We start from the raw sequence: 22,162 nt of genomic DNA on the forward strand, positions 1-22,162 counted from the left end.
GCACCAGGCATGCCTGGGCCACAACCTGACACCCGTTGCTTCTGACGTGGAAATGCTATTAAAAATTCTCCAAAACTGTGATCTGACTCGGATTCAGACAAGGCTTTTTTTTCTCCTTTGCAAAAGAAAAGCTGAACTCAACCATTTGGGACTCTGCATTCCTGATCTCCTTTTTTTATTTGTGGTACATTTCTCGTGATTCTTTCAGTGCATTTTTTTTTATACTGAAAATAGACATTTTATTTTGTTTATACAAGACACAATTTCAAAATACAAATCTTATAATATGTAGCTATAAAAGACAAGGATATAAATATAAATGCACATCTGTAGAAAATGTCACCAAGTTCAGTTTTCTTTCTGAACGTTTAAATCAAGAGGATTCACTGGGCACAATCTCTCTGTTCCCTTTCAATGTGTGCAGAGCACCTAGCTGAGAGAGAGGTTTTAGGAGCTGAAATGCTGGTGTCATCCTCGTAAACATCTCCCAAGCCAGGAGGAGCCTCGTAATTCACTTGGAGCTTCGAGCGTATTTCTTTTCTTTGTAAACTGCAGGTCCGGGTGAGGAATGGGAGAGAGAGTCGAGTGGATAAGCTGTCCTGAATAAATGTCATGATGAAATAAAAGCCCTGATAGGAAGACCTGAGACCTTCATTCTCTCCTGGGAAAGTGTCGACCGCTGGGACTTTGGGGACTGGGCTCTATGTCCCAGGGCAGGGAGCGAGTGTCCGTCCTGAACCCAGAGAACCCACTCATACGGGCAGTGCCTGAGCTGGCCAGTCGGTAAAATGGTACCAGGATGTCTTCTCACCCTGGCGGGCTTTTCCCCGAGGCCGCCGCCCCAAGGCTTCTCTAGGTCCTCTTTGGCTGGAGCAGAGCTAGGCCTTCACTGTGGCCTTTGCTGTCCTCGGTGTCCCCTGGAGCCTCCTAGGTCGTGTGGTTCGTTTTCTGTGCCCTCCCCTCTGGCGTCGGTTCCCCCAGTCCTTGGCACGACCTCCATGCTTTCCATTTCAACACTGGGTATCTGGTAAGCTTGCCTGTAAAGCAGGTAATTCATTTTGAAAAGAGGAGAGATTAGGTCAAAAGATAGTTCATTCTAGGTGTTCAGATGGAGAGCACCTAGATTGCCTCCACTCACAGGTGGTATTTAAATCTTATTTTGGTATTTTAAGCCCTTTGTCCACCAAGGTTTACCAATGCTCTTGGAGTGGCCTCCCATACCTTGCCAATCCTCCCTCTGCTAAAGGTGGTGGTTCAAATGCCGGGCACTGTGGAAGGAGTGAGTCACCAGGAGCCCGGCTAAGCCAGGTGTGACAGTCTTAATAAAAATGGTGTAATGGTTACAAAGCTTTTAAAACAGCTCCTGACATTTACTTAGTTAAGTGTTAAATAAATAAACAAATGTTGGACTTCCCTGGTGGCGCAGTGGTTAAGAATCTGCCTGCCAATCTAGGGGACATGGGTTCGAGCACTGGTCCAGGAAGCTCCCACATGCCGCGGAGCAACTAAGCTGTGCGCCACAAATACTGAGCCTGCACTCTGGAGCCCATGAGTCAACTACTGAAGCCCGCGTACCGCAACTACTGAAACCCACATGCCTAGAGCCCGTGCTTCGCAACAAGAGAAGCCACCGTAATGAGAAGCCCGTGCTCTGCAACAAAGAGTAGCCCCTGCTCACCTCAACTAGAGAAAGCCCGTGCACAGTAATGAAGACCCAACGCAGCCAAATATAAAGAAATAGATTAGTTAGGGCTTCCCTGGTGGCGCAGTGGTTGAGAGTCCGCCTGCCGATGCAGGGGACACGGGTTCGTGCCCTGGTCCGGGAAGATCCCACATGCCGCGGAGCGGCTGGACCCGTGAGCCATGGCCTGCAGAGCCTGCGCATCCGGAGCCTGTGCTCCGCAACGGGAGAGGCCACAACAGTGAGAGGCCCGCGTACAGCAAAAAAATAAAAAATAAAGAAAAAGATTAGTTAATTTAAAAAAAAACAAAGAAAAAACCAAATATTAATCAGTCCTTGAGAAGCCAAGAATAGGGGATGCAGAGCATCTTAATTCCACAGTTCCCTGTCTGTCGTTGGACATGTGTTTTAGGCCCTGAGTATGTGGGTCTGTGGATTATACAGTCTACTTCCTGAGGATAAGCAACTTTTAGGACATTTTAGAGTAAGCACTTCGAGTTCCTTGGAGTGAGGGCTAAACTGTAAATTAGGACTCTAGGCCAATTTACCAAAAACAATTTTCTAAAAGCCAATTTGTTGAATGACAAATCTACCTAATAACTTATTTGCAAATTATCAGTTTATGGCAAGAATCGACTCACCAGATGCCCAAGTAGTCACACTTACCAGGTTTACCAATTCTTCTTATAGATATATTTATGATTTTCCATAATATATTGAGTGAATATTGATGTTTTCCTTTTATGAGCATATTTATTGGCCATATATATCAAATTTACAAATCCCTTTTAAAAATGTATTTTAATGTATTCTTAAAAAAGATCGTGTATATATTCTTTTCTAATATAGTCAATGAATATATTCATTATTGGGACTTCCCCAGTGGTCCAGTGGTTAAGATTCTGCCTTCCAACGCAGGAGGCGTGGGTTTGATCCCTGGTCGGGGAGCTAAGATCCCACATTGCTGTGGGGTGCACCCAAAGACTAAAATAAATAATGGAAGGAAATTTAAAAACATATATATTCATTATAATCTCCTAAGAATGTAATTCCAAATACAACATTTTATGTGGAAATTATTTAGTTGTAATGGTATTCTTAAAATCCTTTTAAAAGTCATTTTCTGTTTTGCTAATATTTTAGCACTTGGGGGGATTTTTTGATGAATTTTTGGGTAAAATATCAACCTTACTTTGATTTCTAAACTGTGAGGTTTGTGGCATTTCTTTTGCTTGGGGTGGTATTAACAGCTTTTGAAGATTTGTGTGAAGTTTTTGATGGCTGTTTTTCATTTTGGCTTTACAGTAGCATTTCATGGAATGTTAATTTTATCAAAGTTAGGCTCGAAGGGTGATACAGTCTTTTGTATTGAGATAATATTTAGAAAAAAATATTTTATAACTAGTGACCAAAAGTTTAGTTTCAACACACCTGATATGTCTGGAACAGCCATATCACTATGGAATTCTAAAATACTGGCTACTAACTGATGGAAGTACAAAATCAAGGCTAATATGCCACTTGAGGCTTTTACGAAGGAATAGTAAAAATGCGTAAAGATTAGAAAAATAATAATAACTGAAATTTCAGCAAGTGGCAGAAACAGTCTTGCCACTACTGCTGAAATATAGAATTTCAAGTATTAGAAATTCCAAGGCCAACGTGAATGAGCCTATTTATGGGGAAGCATATCTGTATTTAACGAGTACATTCAAGAAGAATACATTCGTGACTATATCATCAGAATTGCAGATCCATCAGATTGGTTATTTGGAACCTTCTTTCCTTCTGAATCGGCTTTCGGTGAATTGGCCCTGTGTCATCTGTTGGCTTCTGGCTGCCTGGTTCTGACCAGTGGCCTGCAGGCTGCTTTGGAAAGTGAAGGGCACAGGCCCGACTCAGTGACCGCTCAGCCCCGACACTCCTTTTGGCAAACACAGACAGGGTGCACGGAAGTGCCTGTGTCTACAGCCAGGAAAAGGGGTCTTCCTTGGACAGGGCAGGCCCGGGGTCATCCAGATGCAGCCCTTTTCTTGGGGGAGGAAGCATCTTGTGCGGTGTGAGTCTTCTGTCTACTCACCTTGACCGTATGTAACGTACGTAACGTACGTAACGTACCAGAAGACATACCACGCACACTCCACAGAGCACGGCGACTGATGTGGAGATGGCCGCTAGAAAGAGAGCAGAATTGAGTTGGCATTGAGCTCGAAGGCCCGGCAGCAGATTTGTTTCTGAGACTGAAAATTCTTTACAGTTTACATTCCTGCAGCGAGATCCAGATGCCTTCCTAGCCAGCTCACCGTTACTAACAGTTCCCTGAGGTCCAGCTGTTCAGCCTATTCTACGTCTGGGCACAAAGGACACTCCTTTCCCACCAACACTGCCAGTTCAAACCGTCCCCATTCGCATTATCTTTATCCTCGTCCTTCCCGATCAGTGTGGCATGGGTGACTGGGCAGGGACAGGAGTGAGGCCGGAGGAGAAAGTAAGGGCCTCAGCAATCAGAAGCTGGGCGTGAGCATCAGGGCGAGGGCACCAGCACCCCAGGAGGAGGGGAAGCTGCTGCTAAACCCGAAGGTGGGTAAATAGGTCAGGGATCCTCCTCAGTTGTCCCCGCCACAATGTCCCCCTTTTCTCCACCTTCACAGAATCCTGATTTAGAAACAATAGAAGGCAGTGCCATTTTTCTTCCAATTTCATCTTTACTATGTTTTTTTATTTGCAACTTTTTACGGTGGTGGTAAGAAGGGTGTCATGAGGCAGGTGTTACAGATTAGAAGAGAATAAGGTAACAGCTTAGGAAAAGGGAAACACATGTTTCGTTGGAGTTGAAAGGACCAGCATTGGGAGGGGGACTTGAGGGTGGAGGACCCCAGGCACGATGACTTGAGATTGTTAGGGAGGGTGGGATCTTCACATGGAAGCGAGAGGGCTGAGCCTGAGGGCAAGCTGAACAGAACTGTCTTTAAAACATTTGTATCAATCATAAGCGCCAAGCAGATTTGGCCAGTTTGCCTTACTACTGTGAAATCTCCCTGCAAAAAAATCGCCTATGTGCCCTGTGTGTAAGATGACAGCCCCGAACGTCTGGGGACCCAGGAATCTCACTGTGGACCAGGAGGCACATTCATCTCCTGAATTGTTGAGCTTTTCAGACCTGCACCTATACGGACAGCACACAGCCGTGCGTACAAGGATGAATCACCCATGACGTGGCCTTAAAAATAGAACTTTCCTGAAAAACAGCTAAATATGAGGGGAAATACCCAGATTCTCTGCAGGATAGAAGAGGAAGTGGGTGAAGTTTTTCTCAAGGGCAGTTAGCACGTGTAACAGAAGCTTTGGAGAAGACCGTTTCCTTTGACTCTCTAAGTCCACTACTAGAAATTTATTCTAAGGAAATAGGAAATACATATACAGTATTCACTAAAGTATTGTTTAAAATAATTTTTAAAATGTTAATCTAAATCTCTTATCAGTAGAAAATTAAAATGTGGCATACCCACACAATGGAATATTATTCAGCTTTTTAAAACTATGAAATCTACATTTGTTAATGTGGAAAGATGGCTACAATGTCTTAAGTAAAAAAAGATGGTTGACATAAAAACAAAAAAAAATTTCCAGTAAGCCATGTGTGTATCCATACGCACAGAAAAGTCTTGAAGACTATATACCAAAGTATTAGGTAATACTTTAGGATTGTAGATAACCTTATTTTCTTTTTTAAAAAGTTTTTTTTCCTGATATTTTTGCAATGATATTGTAATCAGAAGAGACACTAAAGTTACAGAAACATAACTAGTTGCACCTAAGTAAATAAAAATAAGCATAGAAAAGTTGTTCCAAAAAAAGTAATGGAAAACATGGGAAATTAGTGGAAGTTGTTTTGAGTTTTTAGACTTAACATTAATCATCATTATGACTAAAAGACAAAATTTTTTTATGTGACTCCGTTAAACTATTCCTTCATGTTGACTAATCAGGTTGGCATGCATTTACTGTTCATGGAGAGGTTTATTGGAAAAGGCAAGCTGATGTTAACTGTAGTTCCACTTTCACAATGCTGCTTCGTGTTTCTTATTGAGAATAAAAACTGCAGACTCCAACTCAAGTGAGAAGAGCGCCCCTGAGCCAATGATATAACACAGCAATTTGAATTCAGCCATTTGAACTTGGCCTCTTCCTCAGTTATTTCCAGGCAAATTTAGTAAAGAAACCAGAATCACCAAAACAATAGATTAATATATCAACTGCTACGTTCTCCACCCTTTTGTGTTTCCTAGGGGGCACATGGATTGGAGAAAAAGGAAAAGAGATTTGGTGAGACAGAGGAAAGAGGGGAGAAAAGGTGGATGATTGCACAGGAGCCCGGAAGGGCCAGGAGCCCCCGCCTTGACTTCAACCTACAGTGATGTTGGGTCTACACTGGGGAAGGCGGCCAAGGTGGCCAGTGGCCACTGTTCAGTGTGGGTGATGAAAGGGTCCTCTGTACCCACAATGAAGTGTCACCTCACGCCGGTCAGAATGGCCATCATCAACAAGTCTACAAATAGCAAGTGCTGGAGAGGGTGCAGGGAAAAGGGAACCCTCCTACACTATTGGTGGGAACGCAAATTGGTGCAGCCACTATGGAGAACAGTCTGGCGGTTCCTCAAAAAACTAAAAACAGAACTACCATATGATCCAGCAATCCCACTCCTGCCTATATGTCTGGAAAAAATGAAAATACTAATTTGAAAATATACGTGCAGCCCAATGTTCATAGCAGCACTATTTTCCAAGCCAAGACATGGAAGCAACCCAAGTGTCCATCCACAAATGAATGGATAAAGAGGTGGTATATATATATACAATGGAATATTGCTCAGCCATAAAAAAAAATGAAATTCTACCATTTGCAGCAGTGTGGATGGGCCTAGAGAATATTATGCTTAGTGAAATAAGTCAGACAGAGAAAGAGAAAATACTGTATGATATCACATATGTGGAATCTAAAAAAATAATACAAATGAATGTATTTGTAAAACAGGAACAGCCTCACAGAGAAAACAAACTTGTGGTTACCAAAAGAGAGAGGGAAGGGGGAGGGGCAGATTAGGGGTAAGGGATTAACAGATACAAAACATTATACGTAAAATAGATAAACAATAAGGATATACTGCACAGCACAGGGAATTATAACCATTATCTTATAATAACGTAAATGGAGTATAATCTGCAAAATTACTGAATCACTATGCTGTACACCTGAAACTAATGTAATATTGTAAGTCAACTATACTTCAATTTTAAATGTGTCCTCTGTGAACATCCAGGGAATCGTCATTTCTTGGCAGTCCGTGCAAACTAGTTAAGCCGCAGGGTAGTGTATTTGATGTGCCGTGTGCCTGCATCTGCTGAAGGTAGTTTTGAAGTGAGAATGTCAATTCCTTATTCCTGGCCAGTGGTTTCTGTTTCTTCCAGTACTGAGCACTCTGCTGGGTTCAGAGTGGGTAATCAATAAATACTTAATTGATCAAATTAAACCGTTAACCTTCCGTAAGCTGAAGGACATGTAAAGTGCCATTTGCTTTTTAATGAGAAATCTGCATTTCGTTGAAGCTTAGGACCATATCTGGCACAGGATAGGAACTCAATTTATATTGTTTGAATAGATGAATGACATAATATAGGGGTAGCTCCTGTTAAAGGCTGAGCATATAAACTGCAGCAAATGTATTTCAGCTGTGAGAGATGAGAGGTATAATACAGTCTGAAAGATAAACCCTTTACTCCTCGTGCACTAAGTGAATATGGCAGTGTAATGTGATGCACCAACTCTGGCTTCTACGCCAGTAGCCTGACAGTGAGAAACTACCAACATTAAGATAGTCAAGTTAGAATTCCATAAACGGGGATCATGTAACTTACTAAACAGAGGCACTTCTGAGAGTGAAAGAGGGAGCTGTTGGTGACCATGCTGGGACAGCAGGCATAAGCCAGGTCCGCCCAGCACCCTAGCACTGAGATGCCCTGAGCATAAACACTACCAGGACAAAGGAAAATACTTACCAGTCACAGCTCTGGGATTGTATTGATATGCACCTGCAGAGAAGAGATTGCAGCTCAGTTATTGCCATGGTCCTAAAGGCACTAATTTCTCACTAAGCAAGACAAATCCTGGACAATTTGGCTCCCATCTTAAAGCCTTGAGAGAGTCACGGCTAGCACAACCAGCCTCACTTTAGCACAGAACCAGGGTCATTGATTTGATTGATGCTGGGCCATGCTTAAGAATCAGATACGCTCTTAGAGAAGATGCCGATTACCGAGCGCTCTCCCATCCCACACACTGTGATCCCAGATCAAGGAAAGCTTCCTCTGGCCTCCCATGTCGGGAGGAGGAAGATCTTATTCTGATTCTTGGCAAAGGCTCTGCCATGTGAATTAATACGGGGAGGCTTGTCACATGTAGGAGACAGGCTTTCTCTCCCCACTGAGCTGAGCCAGGGTGGAGCACAGAGAACCAAGGCTGTGGCAGAGAGCAGGAGGCAGAGGGTTGCTCAGTCATCCTGACTTTGGATTGGATGGTGTGATGCGATCGGCTCGCTCAGGATCTGCAACTCAGAAGCAGCCTGTGGGAGCTGCCCTCTCCTCCAGCACGCAAAGCCAGCACTAACCGGGCGGGTCCTGCGAGGCCGAGGGGGTGTGTTCCGGAGCCTTGGCTGTTGTCTGAGCTGGGACTTGGGAGGGCTCATTATTGACTACCCCTGTGGTCCCCGCAGAAGGAGCTTTGGATGGCATCAGCCTGGAGCCTGGTCCAGTAGCCAGCCTTGTGGCCACTGTGGTGTCTGACCTGGAAGTAAAAGCTGGCTCTGCAGGGAAGTGCAAGACATGGACAACGAAAATATTGAGAACAGTGTCTTTTCTTGGCTTTGGAAGAGAGTATACTAACACCGGCTCTCGTGAGCCTGCCCCAGCCAGCCCGCCCCCATCAAACTCCTCCACGGCTCTGGGGGAAAACCCCTTGAGTGGGTAACATTTTCATCCATCTGGAATGGCCAAGGGGCTTTTGAGGACGCTAGAGGATTTATGGTTATTCATCATGGGGCACATAAACTAACCATCCCAAAGATCTGGGTAGAACCAGGCACTAGAGAAGTGTTTACTAGGAGACCCAGCTCAGATAAACAGTGGAACTGTACTGGCCAAAAGACATTGGGATGCTGATTTTAGTTTACTTTTTACATGTTTGCACAAAACATTTGAAATCAGGGGAACCTGAGATTTGCCCTGAGGGATGTGTCCTGGCTTGGCCCCCATTTCGGGGAGGGTGGGCCACCTGCCTTATGTTTAGGTCCTTTACCTCCCCATCCCTCGCTAGCCAATGGCTGCCCCAAAGTGTAAAGTGTGGTGGCACAGCTCCGCTGTTCTCTTTCTGTGAAAAATGGGTCTTCCACTGTGACAGTACGGTGCTTAGGAGCCCAGCCCTGGAGCAGAGGGTGTGCAAGGGTGGCTGTGAGCCCCGCATCCCGGGCTGTCGGGCCATACAGTCGGGCCACTTCCCCACGCTCTCCCAGCCACGTGGGCAGAGCATGGGTGGGCACCCGTGGCCATGGTGCCTGCCTGGGAGATCAATCTCATGTCTGAGGTTTCACTATGCAGCGTCTGCCAAGTGTTTGGGGCATGAAGGCAAGGCTCTGAGAGGCCACCCGAACCAGGTGTGACTTGGACCAAAGGGATTCTGGGTACTCCAGCCCCTTCCTTCCATTTGTCATCAGCTAAGTAACTGGGAGGAAACCTTGCTCCCGCCTCTCCATCCTCCCTTCAGCAGTGGTTCTCAGCCTTGGGCACCTAAGTAAGGGTCCCCAGGAGAGCTTCTAGAACCCTAATTCCCAGATGCTCCCCAGACCACCCAGAGTTCCAAGGAGATTTCAACGAGCATCCACGGTTAAGAACCGGCTCTCCAGGGAGGAAGCCCGAGCAGCACGGTCAACCACAGTGGGATAGCTGTGCCTGGAGGGAAGGGAGGAGACGGGGACCAGGAAAAGCCTCACAGTGGGTAATGGGCGACAGAAAACCAGGAGTCAAGAGAGGGCATTAGAGGATACAGCGCACGTTGTCCCAGGATGTTCAGCCTCCAAGAGCTCGGATTTTCTTAACATCAGGACGGTGCTGAGGAAATTGGGGTAGAGTTTACCTAAGACTCGGTGGAAATGCAGAACCCTGGCAGCTTCGTGCAAGCGTCTGTACTAAAGCAATCACAGGTTATTGGGAGACGGCTCTGCGTGGGTCTCTCCCGGTTCTGCACACCTTGCCAGCAGGGCACTGACGGCCCTTTCTTGACACCGTCTTTTCAAGGATGCTTAGATGGCCTTGGAAGGTGGAGACAGTGCCTCCCCCTGGAACACAAGGCAGACATGTTTCATGCCAGCAGTGAAACACTCAGGTTCCTGCTCAGGCTTCCCCTCCAGTGACGTAGGCTGCCTGTACGGTCATCTGTTTAGGCCTGCTTAAGGCATGTGGGGACGAGGGACTTGATGAAACCTGCTGACAGTCCTGTTGCCTGTGGTGCCGGGTAGGAAAGTCCTCCATCTCTGACCCAGGAGGGTCAGGTTTTCTGCCAGCGCCCATGAGACCTGGCAAGGCTGACATGCAAGGCATTCAGAACCTCAGACCCTCCCCCATTCTTGAGGCTACGTTTCTCCCACAAAGTGTGATCTGGCCTATTAAGAGTGGATTTTAAACTCTTATTAATTATGTACCTGTGAAGCCTGGCTATCAAGCTACTTTGGTTTAAAAGGGAAAATGAAACTAATGTCAATCCTCATTCTTGACGTGAATAAGATGTGTTTGCAGTGGAACCCTGGCAGTGGTCCACGAATCTGAGGGTTCTCTGTGGACCGGATGGCATCAGGGGATGAGAGTCCGGAGAGAGTCTGTGACATTCCTACCTTTTCCAGAAGGGTTGGGGCTGTCTGGCTCTGGGGTCACCCCTGTCGGTGCTGCTGTGGAGGGTGGCCTTTGGTGAGTCAGGGAGGGGTCTCCTAGAGAGAGGATAACCACATGGCATTTATGATCCTGAGGGTGGAACCTGGTGTGGCTTCAGAACTGGATGTAAATAAAAAATAAATATATAAATTTAAAGTGGACACGTCTGGCTCCCTAGGCTAGGCCAGAAGCACAAGAGATAAACAAGCATCAGTCTGCAGTTCCCATTGCAAACAGACTGCACACTATTTTTTTCTAGCCTTTCAGAAAGACTGCATGAGTTAAGTATCACGTGTGTTTTATTTTTGGCTGGGATGATAGCAGCGATGTCAACTCAGCTTTATAACGCTGGCTTTTGCGTGGGAAAATAAATGATTACGCGATGGATTGTGTTTGGCACAAGAGGTTGGGGAAAATAATGGAGGCAGCTGTTAGTGGTAAAAGGTGGGGGCTTTGGGGATGAGACCTAAAGGTTCCTCCAGTCTTCGGGTTCTAAAAGTCTACGATTCCAGGCCTCGCCCCCTTCTTTCCTCTCCCGCCTGCAACCCGCCCTGTTCAGTTCGCCATCCTCGATTCATTCACCCAGAGGAATTGGAACTTTGCAGAAACAGTCACTCTCCCTACAGTGGAAAGCCCTCATTTTTGCCCCTGGACTATGGTTCCAGTGGGTCCCCGGACTAGACCGAGGAAGACACCTGTGTTCTCCCAGAAGTTACTGCTCAGACCCGTCCTCACCCAGCTTATCCCTCCAATGGCCCCAGGATGCCGTGGGCGCCATGTTCCCAGCCCAGCTATTCGTCTGCAACAAGCAGAAGGCTCCCTCCTTGCCCGGCCTCTGATGCCTGCATGGTGGCCACGCAGCGGGAGGGGAAGGGATACAGGGCGATCTCAGCGCTACAGATTCAATACAGATTCAAAAAGCCAGAGGGAGTCTGGTTTTTCAAGGAGTCCCCCAGTTGTGAGTTTGCTGTAGAACAGCCCCGCTTGTCTGCTTTGCCCAGAGAGGAGTGGCGAATTTTCACAAATACTACGTGAGAAAGTATCACGGCTGGACATGCACCACGTGTGCAATAAATGTTTGTTAAATCATCATTCTCTTGGAAGATCACAGATTAACCTTTCCTTTTCTAGAGTATGGGGCTTAGTATTCCTGAAAATAGCACTACTGGCTTCCACTCCAAGATTGTTTGACTTCTGGTGTGGTTATCCAGCTGTGGATGGTTAAAAAAAAAGGAATTCTGGAGATCTTTCCTCACACCCAGTCTTGAGCTCTGGCGGGACCCCAGACATGATAACTGGGCCAAGGGGGTCTCTGCTCTGTGGGTCTCCGCGCTGCTCTCCGGGGAGGAGAACGGGGAGTGATTTCCTTGCAGGCTGTCTCCTAGGGAGGAATCGGGAATGCTCTCTGGGAAACAAGCATGCTGTGAGCACACACCTTTGTCTGTAGCCAAATTCTTGCTTCTATCATCTTAAAGCACTGAGGTAATAATAGTTAATATTTACCAGATTTCTCTTAATCCTCCTACAAGCCACAATGTTGACATCAGGTCCATTTTCTAGATTAGGAACAAAGAGATCCAAGACATTAAGGCCCTCACTCCAGGTCTCACAGATGGTTAAGTGGCAGAGCCAGGACTTGAACCCAGAACTGTGTGACCCCAAAGCCCATGTATTTCCATCTCCCGGAGGTGTGTTTAGAAGCCCATTTGTTTATTTAGTCTCAGTCCTCAACCCAGATGTCAAGGCCACCTCATTCTGCTGCCCACAGTGCAGTCTGCTCTCTGCGTGGCCTTGGCAAAAGGGGCGGAGGGACAGTGCACTTACTGATGCACTTGAGATTGGGAGTGGTCCAGTGGGCGATGTTCACAGTCTTGTTAAACACGCACTCGGTCAGGCTGGAGGTCCCGGCTTTACGCTTGAAGCCAGAGTTACAAACATACCGCTCCCTGGAGTTGAGGTTGTAACTCTTGACCCAGATGTCTGCATGTTTCACAGATGTAGGAGTTGGGCATGTGATGCCTGCAGAAGTGCAGATGAGAGGGGAGAGATGAAGAGATTTCAGCTTGCTCCGAGGGAACACGGGTGGTAGTCAATAACTTTATAGTCGGGGTCTGGATTATCGTAGGGGCCCCTGGGGATACACCTCAGATTCCAAGCATGTGGAAGATGTTGAGGAAGGGCCCCCACTGTCTAGAAGCTGTCCAGAATCTTGCCTCAAGTACCAGCCATTCAGCATAGCTAGATACCAGGGGTCATAAATAGAGACCCCTCTCTCTTGCCCTCCACTCCCATCAGTCTCCAGCCTCAGTATCTCTTAGCCTCTGGATTGCTATCCCTACAAGCCTTTAATCCATTTCCACAAGGCAGCCGGCATCATCTTCAGATGACTTCAAGTTTGATGACTTCACTCTTTCTCAGTTGCCCACTGCTCTTAGAATAAAAACTAAAATCAAGGCTTTGCTGGACCCGGCACTGTCTGCCTCTCCAGCTGCCCTTCCCTCTGGCCACACTGGCCTCTGGTCCCCCCATGCCTCTCACCATGCACCTCCCCCGCCCACTCTTGGCTGGCCATCTCCTGCCACCCTTCTTAGCTTAGTTCAACATCGCTTCCTCAGGAAAGCCCTCCCTCAGCCCCACAATCAGAATAGCTGTTGGCATTAACCACGACCCCGCAGAGTAACCACTGGCCATAGATGAAAGGCTACACCGATGAGGACTGGAAGAATATTAGTCATGTGTATATATTATATACTGTTTTAAATATATGAAATACTTCACAATAAAAAAGTGGGGGAGGGGATTTTAAAATACCCTGCCACAAGAAGTCAGAAACCTTGGCTGACCACAGGGCAAGAGAGGGCTAAACCATGCCAAGGGTGGGTATTCAGTGCTTTTGCTGCTAAATGAATGTGAAAAAGGGAGGAGATCCTAGAATTAGGAATTTTCTCCTTCCTCTGGGCAAGTTAGGGCAGCTTAGGGTAAAATTGAAGCCGAGAAGACTTGTGAGGCCATTTGGGAGGATTCTGGACAGGCTTTTGGGAGACAAGACACAAGTCACTCCCAGCAGACTGTGGATGTGACCAAGTGCATGTGGAGTGAAAAATAAGATACGTTTTATCAGAGAATGTTACCAAAAGAAGGTAAGAGCCAGAACTAGAACAATTAAAGTTTTCTTAATAATTGCCCCCTTCTAATTAGTTGGAAGTTGAAAGATTTGAGCAAGATTTAGACCCTACGATTTTCTTTGTATGAAACTTGATGGCTAAAACCAGTGTCCTGGGGTTTGCCCCGTCCTGGACCTTCATTTCATTCCCGAGGCACCTCTCTGTAGACAGATGCTCAGTAGATCAGCAATCAGCTCCATAGTTCGTCTAGTGCTGTTAGCATGACACCTAGTGAAGTCCTTTGTTCTCATATCTGAGTTTGGGAACAGGCTAGGATCAGACAGTGCTAGTCTGAAAATCTGCTGATTTAGCCACCTGAGAGTACTGGGAACAGCCCAACTCCCAAATGGATGAGGTGGGCTCAGTCACCTATTGGGATTGGACAGTGTCCTATCCAGATTAGAGCCTGTGCTACGCCCGGAGGGGGACAGAGTCTGGAAAATGTGACCATCTTCCACAGTTTTGCATGACGTGCTGAGGACGCTGGATTCCAGAACATGAATCTTCATCTGCCTTGGAAAATGTCTCTGTCTTCACCCGTGTGTCCTGGTGGTGCTGAGTTCCTTCTACAGCCTTCGAATAAGCCAGTCTTGTTTGATTTACCCCACCAGAACCTGTGCCTGCTTCCTAGAAATCCGAACCTTCCTCTGGTCGGGCAGGATCTGGGGTCAGCTTTGACTAGCCACGGGCCCCCCAAATAGCAGCTTTCACCATCCTTCTCACCTGCTCCCTGTGGACTGGGCTGCCTCTGTCCAGGACCCTAGCTTTCTGGACTAGGGACTGCCCCTCTGCCCAGGTCTTGTCCATCTTCTCCTCCAGAGGGCATCCCCTGGGTTTCCACACTCCCCAGCTGCTGGCCTAGGTTTGGATGTCAGAGAATGACTGCCAGAATCACCAGGACACTTATTCACCTGACTCTCAGCGTCACCACCACCTGGACCCCTTATGCCACATCTTGCTGGCCAGGTGGGCCTCTTTAGATATCAAAATCACAAGGAGCCGTCTCCAGGGACTTCCCTGGCGGTTCAGCGGTTAAGACTTCGCCTTCCAATGCAGGGGGTGCGGGTTCGATCCCTGGTCGGGGAGCTAAGATCCCACTTCCCTCGCAGCCAAAAAACCAAAACATAAAACAGAAGCAATGTTGTAACAAATTCAATAAAGACTTTAAAAATGGTCCACATTAAAAAAAAAACTTGAACACCAAAAAAAGAAGGAGCCAGATTCAGAGTGTGGTTGGAACAATCCACGGTCAAGTGCCCAGCAGCCTGCAGACAGGCCAGCCCACTGCTGGGGCGGCTGTCAGACCCTCCCCTCCTGCTTCAGGCTCTGTCACTGAGGTGTCAGCATCCTCATGCCGGAGCCCACCTGAGCTCGGTGGGTTAGTCACTCCAGGCTTTACTTTGGTCTCCCTAGTCTCAAGAGGGAAAATGGATTGTTTGCTTTTTGTTCTTAATCCAACCCCTGACTCTTCTTTTAAAGCCCCATTGACATCTAATATTAGATTTTTAAAACTATAACATACAGCCTGCCGTCCTTTATCACTCCATCCTGATGGTGACAACGTTCTCTTTTCGCTTGCGGGGCTTCTATAGTGGACTCAAACATTTTCATTTTCTTTTCAATGAGATCATAAGATAATCGTTATTTCAATGTACCAGTTTTCTAAAAGAAAAATTTCCTACTAATTTGTATGAACAAAGTTCATAGTGAAGAGAAGAAATCTGGCTGTTTAGGTTTACTTCCTTCATCTTCCTCTCTCTCCCATCTGGTCTTTGGGTTGTACCTCTTTCGCCTGAATCCCTTCCCAAATGTTTTTATTCGCTGTGTAGTCCTCAAATTCAGCTTAATCCACTGATTCTAATTTCAAATGATGTTCTTTTAAAAAAATATACTTATTTATTTATTTGGTTGCACCAGGTCTTAGGTGCGTCAGGAGGGCTCCTTAGTTGCAGCTCCAGGGCTCCTTTAGTTGTGGCTCACCAGCTTCTTAGTTGCAGCACGTGGTCTCCTTAGTTGAAGCATGCGAACTCTTAGTTGCGGCATACACGTGGGATCTAGTTCCCTGACCAGGGATCGAACCCAGGCCCCCTGCATTGGGAGCGTGGAGTCTTATCCACTGCGCCACCAGGGAAGTCCCTCAAATGATGTTCTGAATCTATTGATCTTTCCTCGGCCACCTTTTTTCAGTCTTCCCTGTTTTCTGTGTTGTTTTCAGATTTGGGATTTTTGTCAGCAAATTGTTCTACATCTTCTAAGTCTTAAAATACTCCCCTCCATTTAGGGCAGTGGCTTTCAACTTTGAGTGTCTGTGGCATTCTCTGAAATCAAACATTTGCGCCCTTCCCACTCAAGGGGATTTAAAACATTGAGACAATGGCGACCGTGCCAGCAAGTTATAAAGAGCCACTGCCACAGCGTAAGGGTATCCATGCTAATGTGTAACTCACTTGGTCATCCTTCAGGGCTGGCTGCTATGTGGGTGGGATAGTTTATTGCGTATAAAAGCACCTAAGTTTATGGTGTATATAATAATTCAGAGTTCTTACAGCCTTCAGTAAATAGGCAGTCTTCTTTGTGGTGGTTTGACTTCACCTTAGATTCACAGCAGGTAGTACCCCTCCCAGCTCGACACCCCTTCTGCCAAACGTTGTCATTGCTGGTATATTCACTTGAGCAACAGTGAATTTTACACACTGATCAGGAAATGTGCTGTGCACACAGTTGAGGACCTCTGTTTTACAAGGCAAAGCACGCTGGGCCAGATCCTGAGTGAATGAGTAGTGACTTCTTGTAGCATCCGTAGATTTTCCTCCCAAGCCCATTTCTGCTGTTAAACCTGAGGGCAAAGGTCTGAAGTCACTGTCATCCCTCCTTTTCTTCCTGATTCTCTACTGGAACCAGTCATCAGTGAGTAAGACATACTCAACCCAGGGTCCTCACTGTTGGAGGAAGAAGTTACAACTATGGAAATGGGGAGGGGACGACTGGAATGCACCCTGCGGTGCTGGGATAGAATTGGGGTTGTAGGTGTCAGAATGCAATCATAGTGTGTGTGTACACGTCTGTGTATACGTGATTCTGTGTGTACACGTGTGTGCATACACGCTACCTGTGTCCTCTGACAGTGCCTGGAAGCAATGACATATAAGCAGAAAACACATTTAGTACCAAGATCTTTGTCTCCACTAAAAGGAACCTCAGCTTCTTGGAGAAAAGGCTGACCTGGGGCCGGGAGAGGGAAAGCACAAGGTGAGTGTGGAATATCTGGTACCAGAAAGTAGGGAAGGGCTTAGAGAATGATGGCAACATGTCAAAAGGATTTAGTGGCCAGGTTGAACTGGCTATTGCTGGCCAATCTGGGACAATCTGAGTGTCAAAACAAATATAATAACAGATTAAGGAATAAAATAAAACAAGACTCAAGTCTGTGCTAATATAAATAAATAAAGGACTAATAACTAAATAGGGGAGAAGAGAAAGCCTTCAGTATAATGCTAACTAATAAATATAGACAGGATGATGGAATAAGAAAAAGGGACAATGGATGCAAAAATGAGGGACATAGTATTTACATAGTGTGGCAGATTTGCCCTGCGTCAGTTTAGCTGAGCTGGACACACACGCCCTAAATTCCCCTCCCTGCACGGTGTCCAGTTAGCCTGTGACACAACAAAGATTTTATGTTCAATCTGGAAGGAGGGAAGGAGCATCCATGTTCCTTTGCACTTGGGAGACAGGGGCCGCTGCCGCTCACACACTGTCGCTTATCTGCAGGCTCCCTTGGGTGGCCAAACAGCTCCTCCAGCCCCGTGACTCTTTGCTGCAGCTTCTTCCACCTTTGGGCCTTAGGTGTGTATCTTCTGCCATGATGAGGAGCGCCAGCTTCTGCTGGACACGCTCCTCGTGGAAGCTGGAGTCTCGGAGGGAAGATGAAAGGCCAACATGGGATCCAGCTTGGCCTCACGGCTCCCAGGTGGCTCTTGCTTCCCCCACTTTATGACCATCTTCCCACTCAGACCGTGGCCTGGAGGCTCCGGCTCCAGACACAGAAGGAACAGCTCACCTAGATGGTAACCAGCTCCCACAGCTGCACAAGGTGGTTCTGCTCTTCTTAGATTCTTAGGACCACAATCCTGACTGGTACATAGAGTCCTAAAGAATCTTCCCACAATTAGTTACTAGTTACAATGGGGAAAATGGTAACTATATTGGAGAAAGCTGACAAACACCACCTGAACCAAGTGATCAGAAGTAACATCACCAACACTTGGACAAATAGCTGTCATATCCCTCCTGATCCGATTCATTGACAAGAACACAAGCATCACATCTGTGGTCTCTCTCCCCCAAATCCATAACTGGAATTTAACCACGAGGAAACACCAGATGAACCTAAACTGAGGGACATTCTGAAAAGTAGTTGGCCTGTATTCACGATCAAGAAAGATCAAGAGGGACTTCCCTGGTGGCATGGTGGTTAAGAATCCTCCTGCCAATGCAGGGGACATGGGTTCGAGCCCTGGTACGGGAAGATCCCACATGCCGCGAAGCAGCTAAGCTCGAGTGCCACAACTACTGAGGCCCTCGTGCCTAGAGCCCGTGCTCTGCAACAAGAGAAGCCACTGCAATGAGAAGCCTGTGCACCGCAATGAAGAGTAGCCCCCGCTCGCGGGAACTAGAGAAAGCCCGCACGCAGCAACAAAGACCCAACGCAGCCAAAAAAGAAAAAAAAATGAAAGGCAGAGGGAATGTTCCAGACTGAAAGAGGCTAAAGAAATGTGACAACTAAACGTGATACATGGTCCTGGATTAGATCCAGAATTAGGAAGAAAACAGCTAAAAAGGACATTAATGGGACAATTGACAAAATTTGAATATTGACTAAGTATTAGATAATAATATGTCAAAATTAAATTTCCTAATTTTGATAGTTGTACTATGATTATGTGAGAGTGCTGTTTTTTAGGAAAGTATGTAAGAGAATGTGTTCTTAGGAAACATACTGAAATATATAAGCATAAAGAAGCATAGTGTCGCCAACTTAGTTTTAAATGCTTCAGAAGAACGTGCACGTGTATAATAAATGTAGATTTATTTAGAGAGATGGGGGAATGGTAAAGCAAATGGGGAAAAATGTAAACAGCTGGCGAATCTGGGTAAAGGATATTCCGAAGGTCTTTGTACTATCTTTTCAACTTCATGGTAAGTTTGAGGTTGTATTGGAATAAATAAGTTAAAAAATAAGTATCCAAAGAAAAACCACCTGATGAGTGGCACTTGGGCCCTTTCTTTGAGATTTCCTGTTGAAGGAAACTCTATGAGCCCTTGACAACTCAGACCAAGATTACCTTTTGGTCAGGAAAATTTTAATTATTTCCCTAATTGTGGTTTTCATGGTGCCGACCTCCCCTCTTTTCTTGTCCTCTCTCCACACCTTTTATTTTATTTATTTATTTAATTTTTTTGCGGTAGCGGGCCTCTCACTGTTGTGGCCTCTCCCATTGCGGAGCACAGGCTCCGGACGCGCAGGCTCAGCAGCCATGGCTCACGGGCCCAGCTGCTTCGCGGCATGTGGGATCTTCCCGGACCGGGGCACGAACCTGTGTCCCCTGCATCGGCAGGCGGACTCTCAACCACTGCGCCACCAGGGAAGCCCTTGGTTTCATTTTTGAAAGATACTTTTCCTGATTATTAGAATTCTGGCTTGACAGTTTTGTTTTGTTTTGGCACTGTAAAGATGTCACTCCATTTTCTTATGGCTCGCATAGTTTCTGATGAGGTCTACTGTGATTCTTATCTTTGTTCCTTGTGTATAATGTATCTTTATTCTTTTTATCATCTCTTTACTTTTCAGCAGTTTGAATATGATGTGTTTAGCATGAGGTTTTTGGTTTTTTTTTTTCCGCGGGGGGCCATTTATCCTTCTTGGTGTTCTCTGAGTTTCCTGGATATGTGACTGAATATCTTTTATAAATTTGTGGAAATTCTCAACTATTATCTCTTCAAATATTTCTTCTGCTCCATTCTCTTCTGTTTCTGGAATTCTGATTACACATATATTAGACTACTTTCTATTGTACCACAGCTCTTGGATACTCTTCTATGGGTTTTTTTTTTTCTTTCATTTTTTCTCTTTATGTTTCTGTTAGAGTAATTTGTACTGACCTATCTGCAAGTTTACTGATTCTTTTCTTGGCTGTGTGAAGTGTTCTGATAAGCCTGTCAAAGGCTTGCTTCATTTTGTTTTTTAAAAATTTTCTAACATTTCCATTTGATACTTTCTTATGATTTCCATCTCTCGGCTGAAATTCCCCATTTACTCGTGAATCCTGTCCATCTTTTTCACTTGAGCCTTTAACATATTAATGATAGTTACTTTAACTTCCAGTCTGATAGTTCCAATTTCTGGGTCAACTCTGAGTCTTGTTTACTGCTCTGTCTCTTCATAGTGGGACTGTGCTGTTGTTGCTTTTTGGTATGTCTCATAATTTTTGATTGAACACTGAACTATGTGTGTAGAACTGAGATAAATAGTATTTATGCCTGAAAATGTGAACACTTCTGCTAAACTGATGATGTGGGGAGGATTGAGTCAATCTAGTCAGCTGTTGAATTGGATTTGGATTTTGTTGTTGCTATGGTTACCTTCAGACCACCATTGGCTTCAAATTCCTCTAGTCTTATCTTTTTTTTTTTTTGCGGTACACGGGCCTCTCACCGCTGCGGCCTCTCCCGCTGCGGAGCACAGGCTCCGGACGCGCAGGCCCAGCGGCCATGGCCCACGGGCCCAGCTGTTCCGCGGCATGTGGGATCCTCCTGGACCGGGGTGGGGGGGGATCCTCCCGGACCGGGGCACGAACCCACGTCCCCTGCATCGGCAGGCGGACTCTCAACCACTGCGCCACCAGGGAAGCCCCTCCTCTAGTCTTATCTTGTGCTTAGGGTGGGGGCTAGAGTGGCAGAAGATTCTTCTCAGTGCTCCCGCTCCACCCTCATCTTTTGTCCTTTTCCATTTATCTAAACCACAGGGGTTGTCTCTCCACACTCTTGCCCACCCCACCTTGAGCAGTTGACTGCTGTGTTTTTTACTTGGTGCTTGCTTGCCTGGATGTGGTGGCATCAGGGGAAGTTCTCTGTGGTCTTAATCCAGCCTCACTCTTAGGCTGGCCCTGTGTGCTTGGCTCTCAGGGTTGGAGTTTTCAGTTATATTGCTTTTTCCTTTCATGGCAGCCAACCTCTCCCTTGTATCTTTGACAGGTTTTGTGCATTAAAAAACTTCCTTCCTCTCATCCAGCAGCCACAGCAGTGGACCTCCAGTGGTATTTAGTGTAGGATCTTGACACAGGACCAAGTATATGTGGGGTTATTTATGGACTTGATATTCTGTTCCATTGATATATTTGTCTGTTTGTTAATCTTGACACCAATACCATGCTGTCTTGATTACTATAGCTTTATAATAAGTCTTAAAGTCAGGTAGTGTAAATCCTCTAACTTTGTTAATTATTTTCAAAGGTGAGTTTGGTTCTTCACTGGGTTATAGAGTCAGTATATCAATTTCTCAGTATATCAATTTCTAACTGGAAAAAAAAAGCCTGCTGAAAGTTTGATTGGAATTGCATTAAATTTATAGATCAAGCTGGTGAAGAACTGACATCTTAATAATATTGAGTCTTCTCAGTATCCATAAACACAATATCTTTCTTGATTTATTTATATCTTCAGTAGTTTATCAGAAGTGTTTTATAGTTTTCAGAGTACTAATCTTGTACATATTTTGTCAGATGTATTCCTAAGTATTTCATATTTTTATTTCAACACAAATGGCATTATTCTTATTTTAATTTCTAATTGTTGCTAGCATTTTGTATACTGATATTTGTAAATTAATTGTGTACTCTGCAACTTTGCTAAACACATTCTAGTAGCATTTTTGTAGATTCCATAGGATTTTCTATGGAGATGGTCCCATAGAAATTTCATGATTCTTGGTTATATTATTTTAGTGGTTGCTTTCGGGTTTATAGCATGTGTCTTTACCTTATCACAGCTTACTCTCAGGTGAAATTATACTACTTCACATATATAGTATAAGAGCCTTAAACAATATACTTTCATTTCTCTCTGCCCAGCCTTTGTGCTATTTTGTAATACATTTTGCTTCTACATATTTTATAAGTACCACAACACATTATTATTATTTTTGCTTTAAACAGTTGTTTACCTATTTTATTGGCTATGGATTTTAATAGATGTTTGCTCTGTATTATTTATCATTTCTGGGTATTTTTTTCAGCAGGAGAGTTTTTCAGAATACCTACTCTATCATTTTGCTAAAAAA

The 22,162-nt window shown here is 45.4% G+C and overlaps 1 protein-coding gene across 1 annotated transcript in view; it reads right to left on the reverse strand.

Moving 5' to 3' along the window:
• Positions 1-200: 200 nt before the first annotated feature.
• The window catches only part of IL15RA (interleukin 15 receptor subunit alpha), a gene marked incomplete at its 5' end in the record, with an annotated part of 28,595 nt that continues 6,633 nt past the window's right edge, over positions 201-22,162 (reverse strand). Inside the window, 6 exons of the mRNA XM_082648820.1 lie at positions 201-1,037; positions 3,762-3,855; positions 7,739-7,771; positions 8,347-8,541; positions 10,621-10,713; positions 12,482-12,676. Coding sequence (XP_082504946.1) covers positions 887-1,037; positions 3,762-3,855; positions 7,739-7,771; positions 8,347-8,541; positions 10,621-10,713; positions 12,482-12,676 — 761 coding nt within the window. The 3' untranslated portion in view covers positions 201-886. The remainder of the gene's footprint in view (positions 1,038-3,761; positions 3,856-7,738; positions 7,772-8,346; positions 8,542-10,620; positions 10,714-12,481; positions 12,677-22,162) is intronic.

Source organism: Grampus griseus (assembly GCF_964374135.1).
Source record: "Grampus griseus genome assembly, chromosome: 2".
Taxonomy (NCBI): Eukaryota; Metazoa; Chordata; class Mammalia; order Artiodactyla; family Delphinidae; genus Grampus; species Grampus griseus.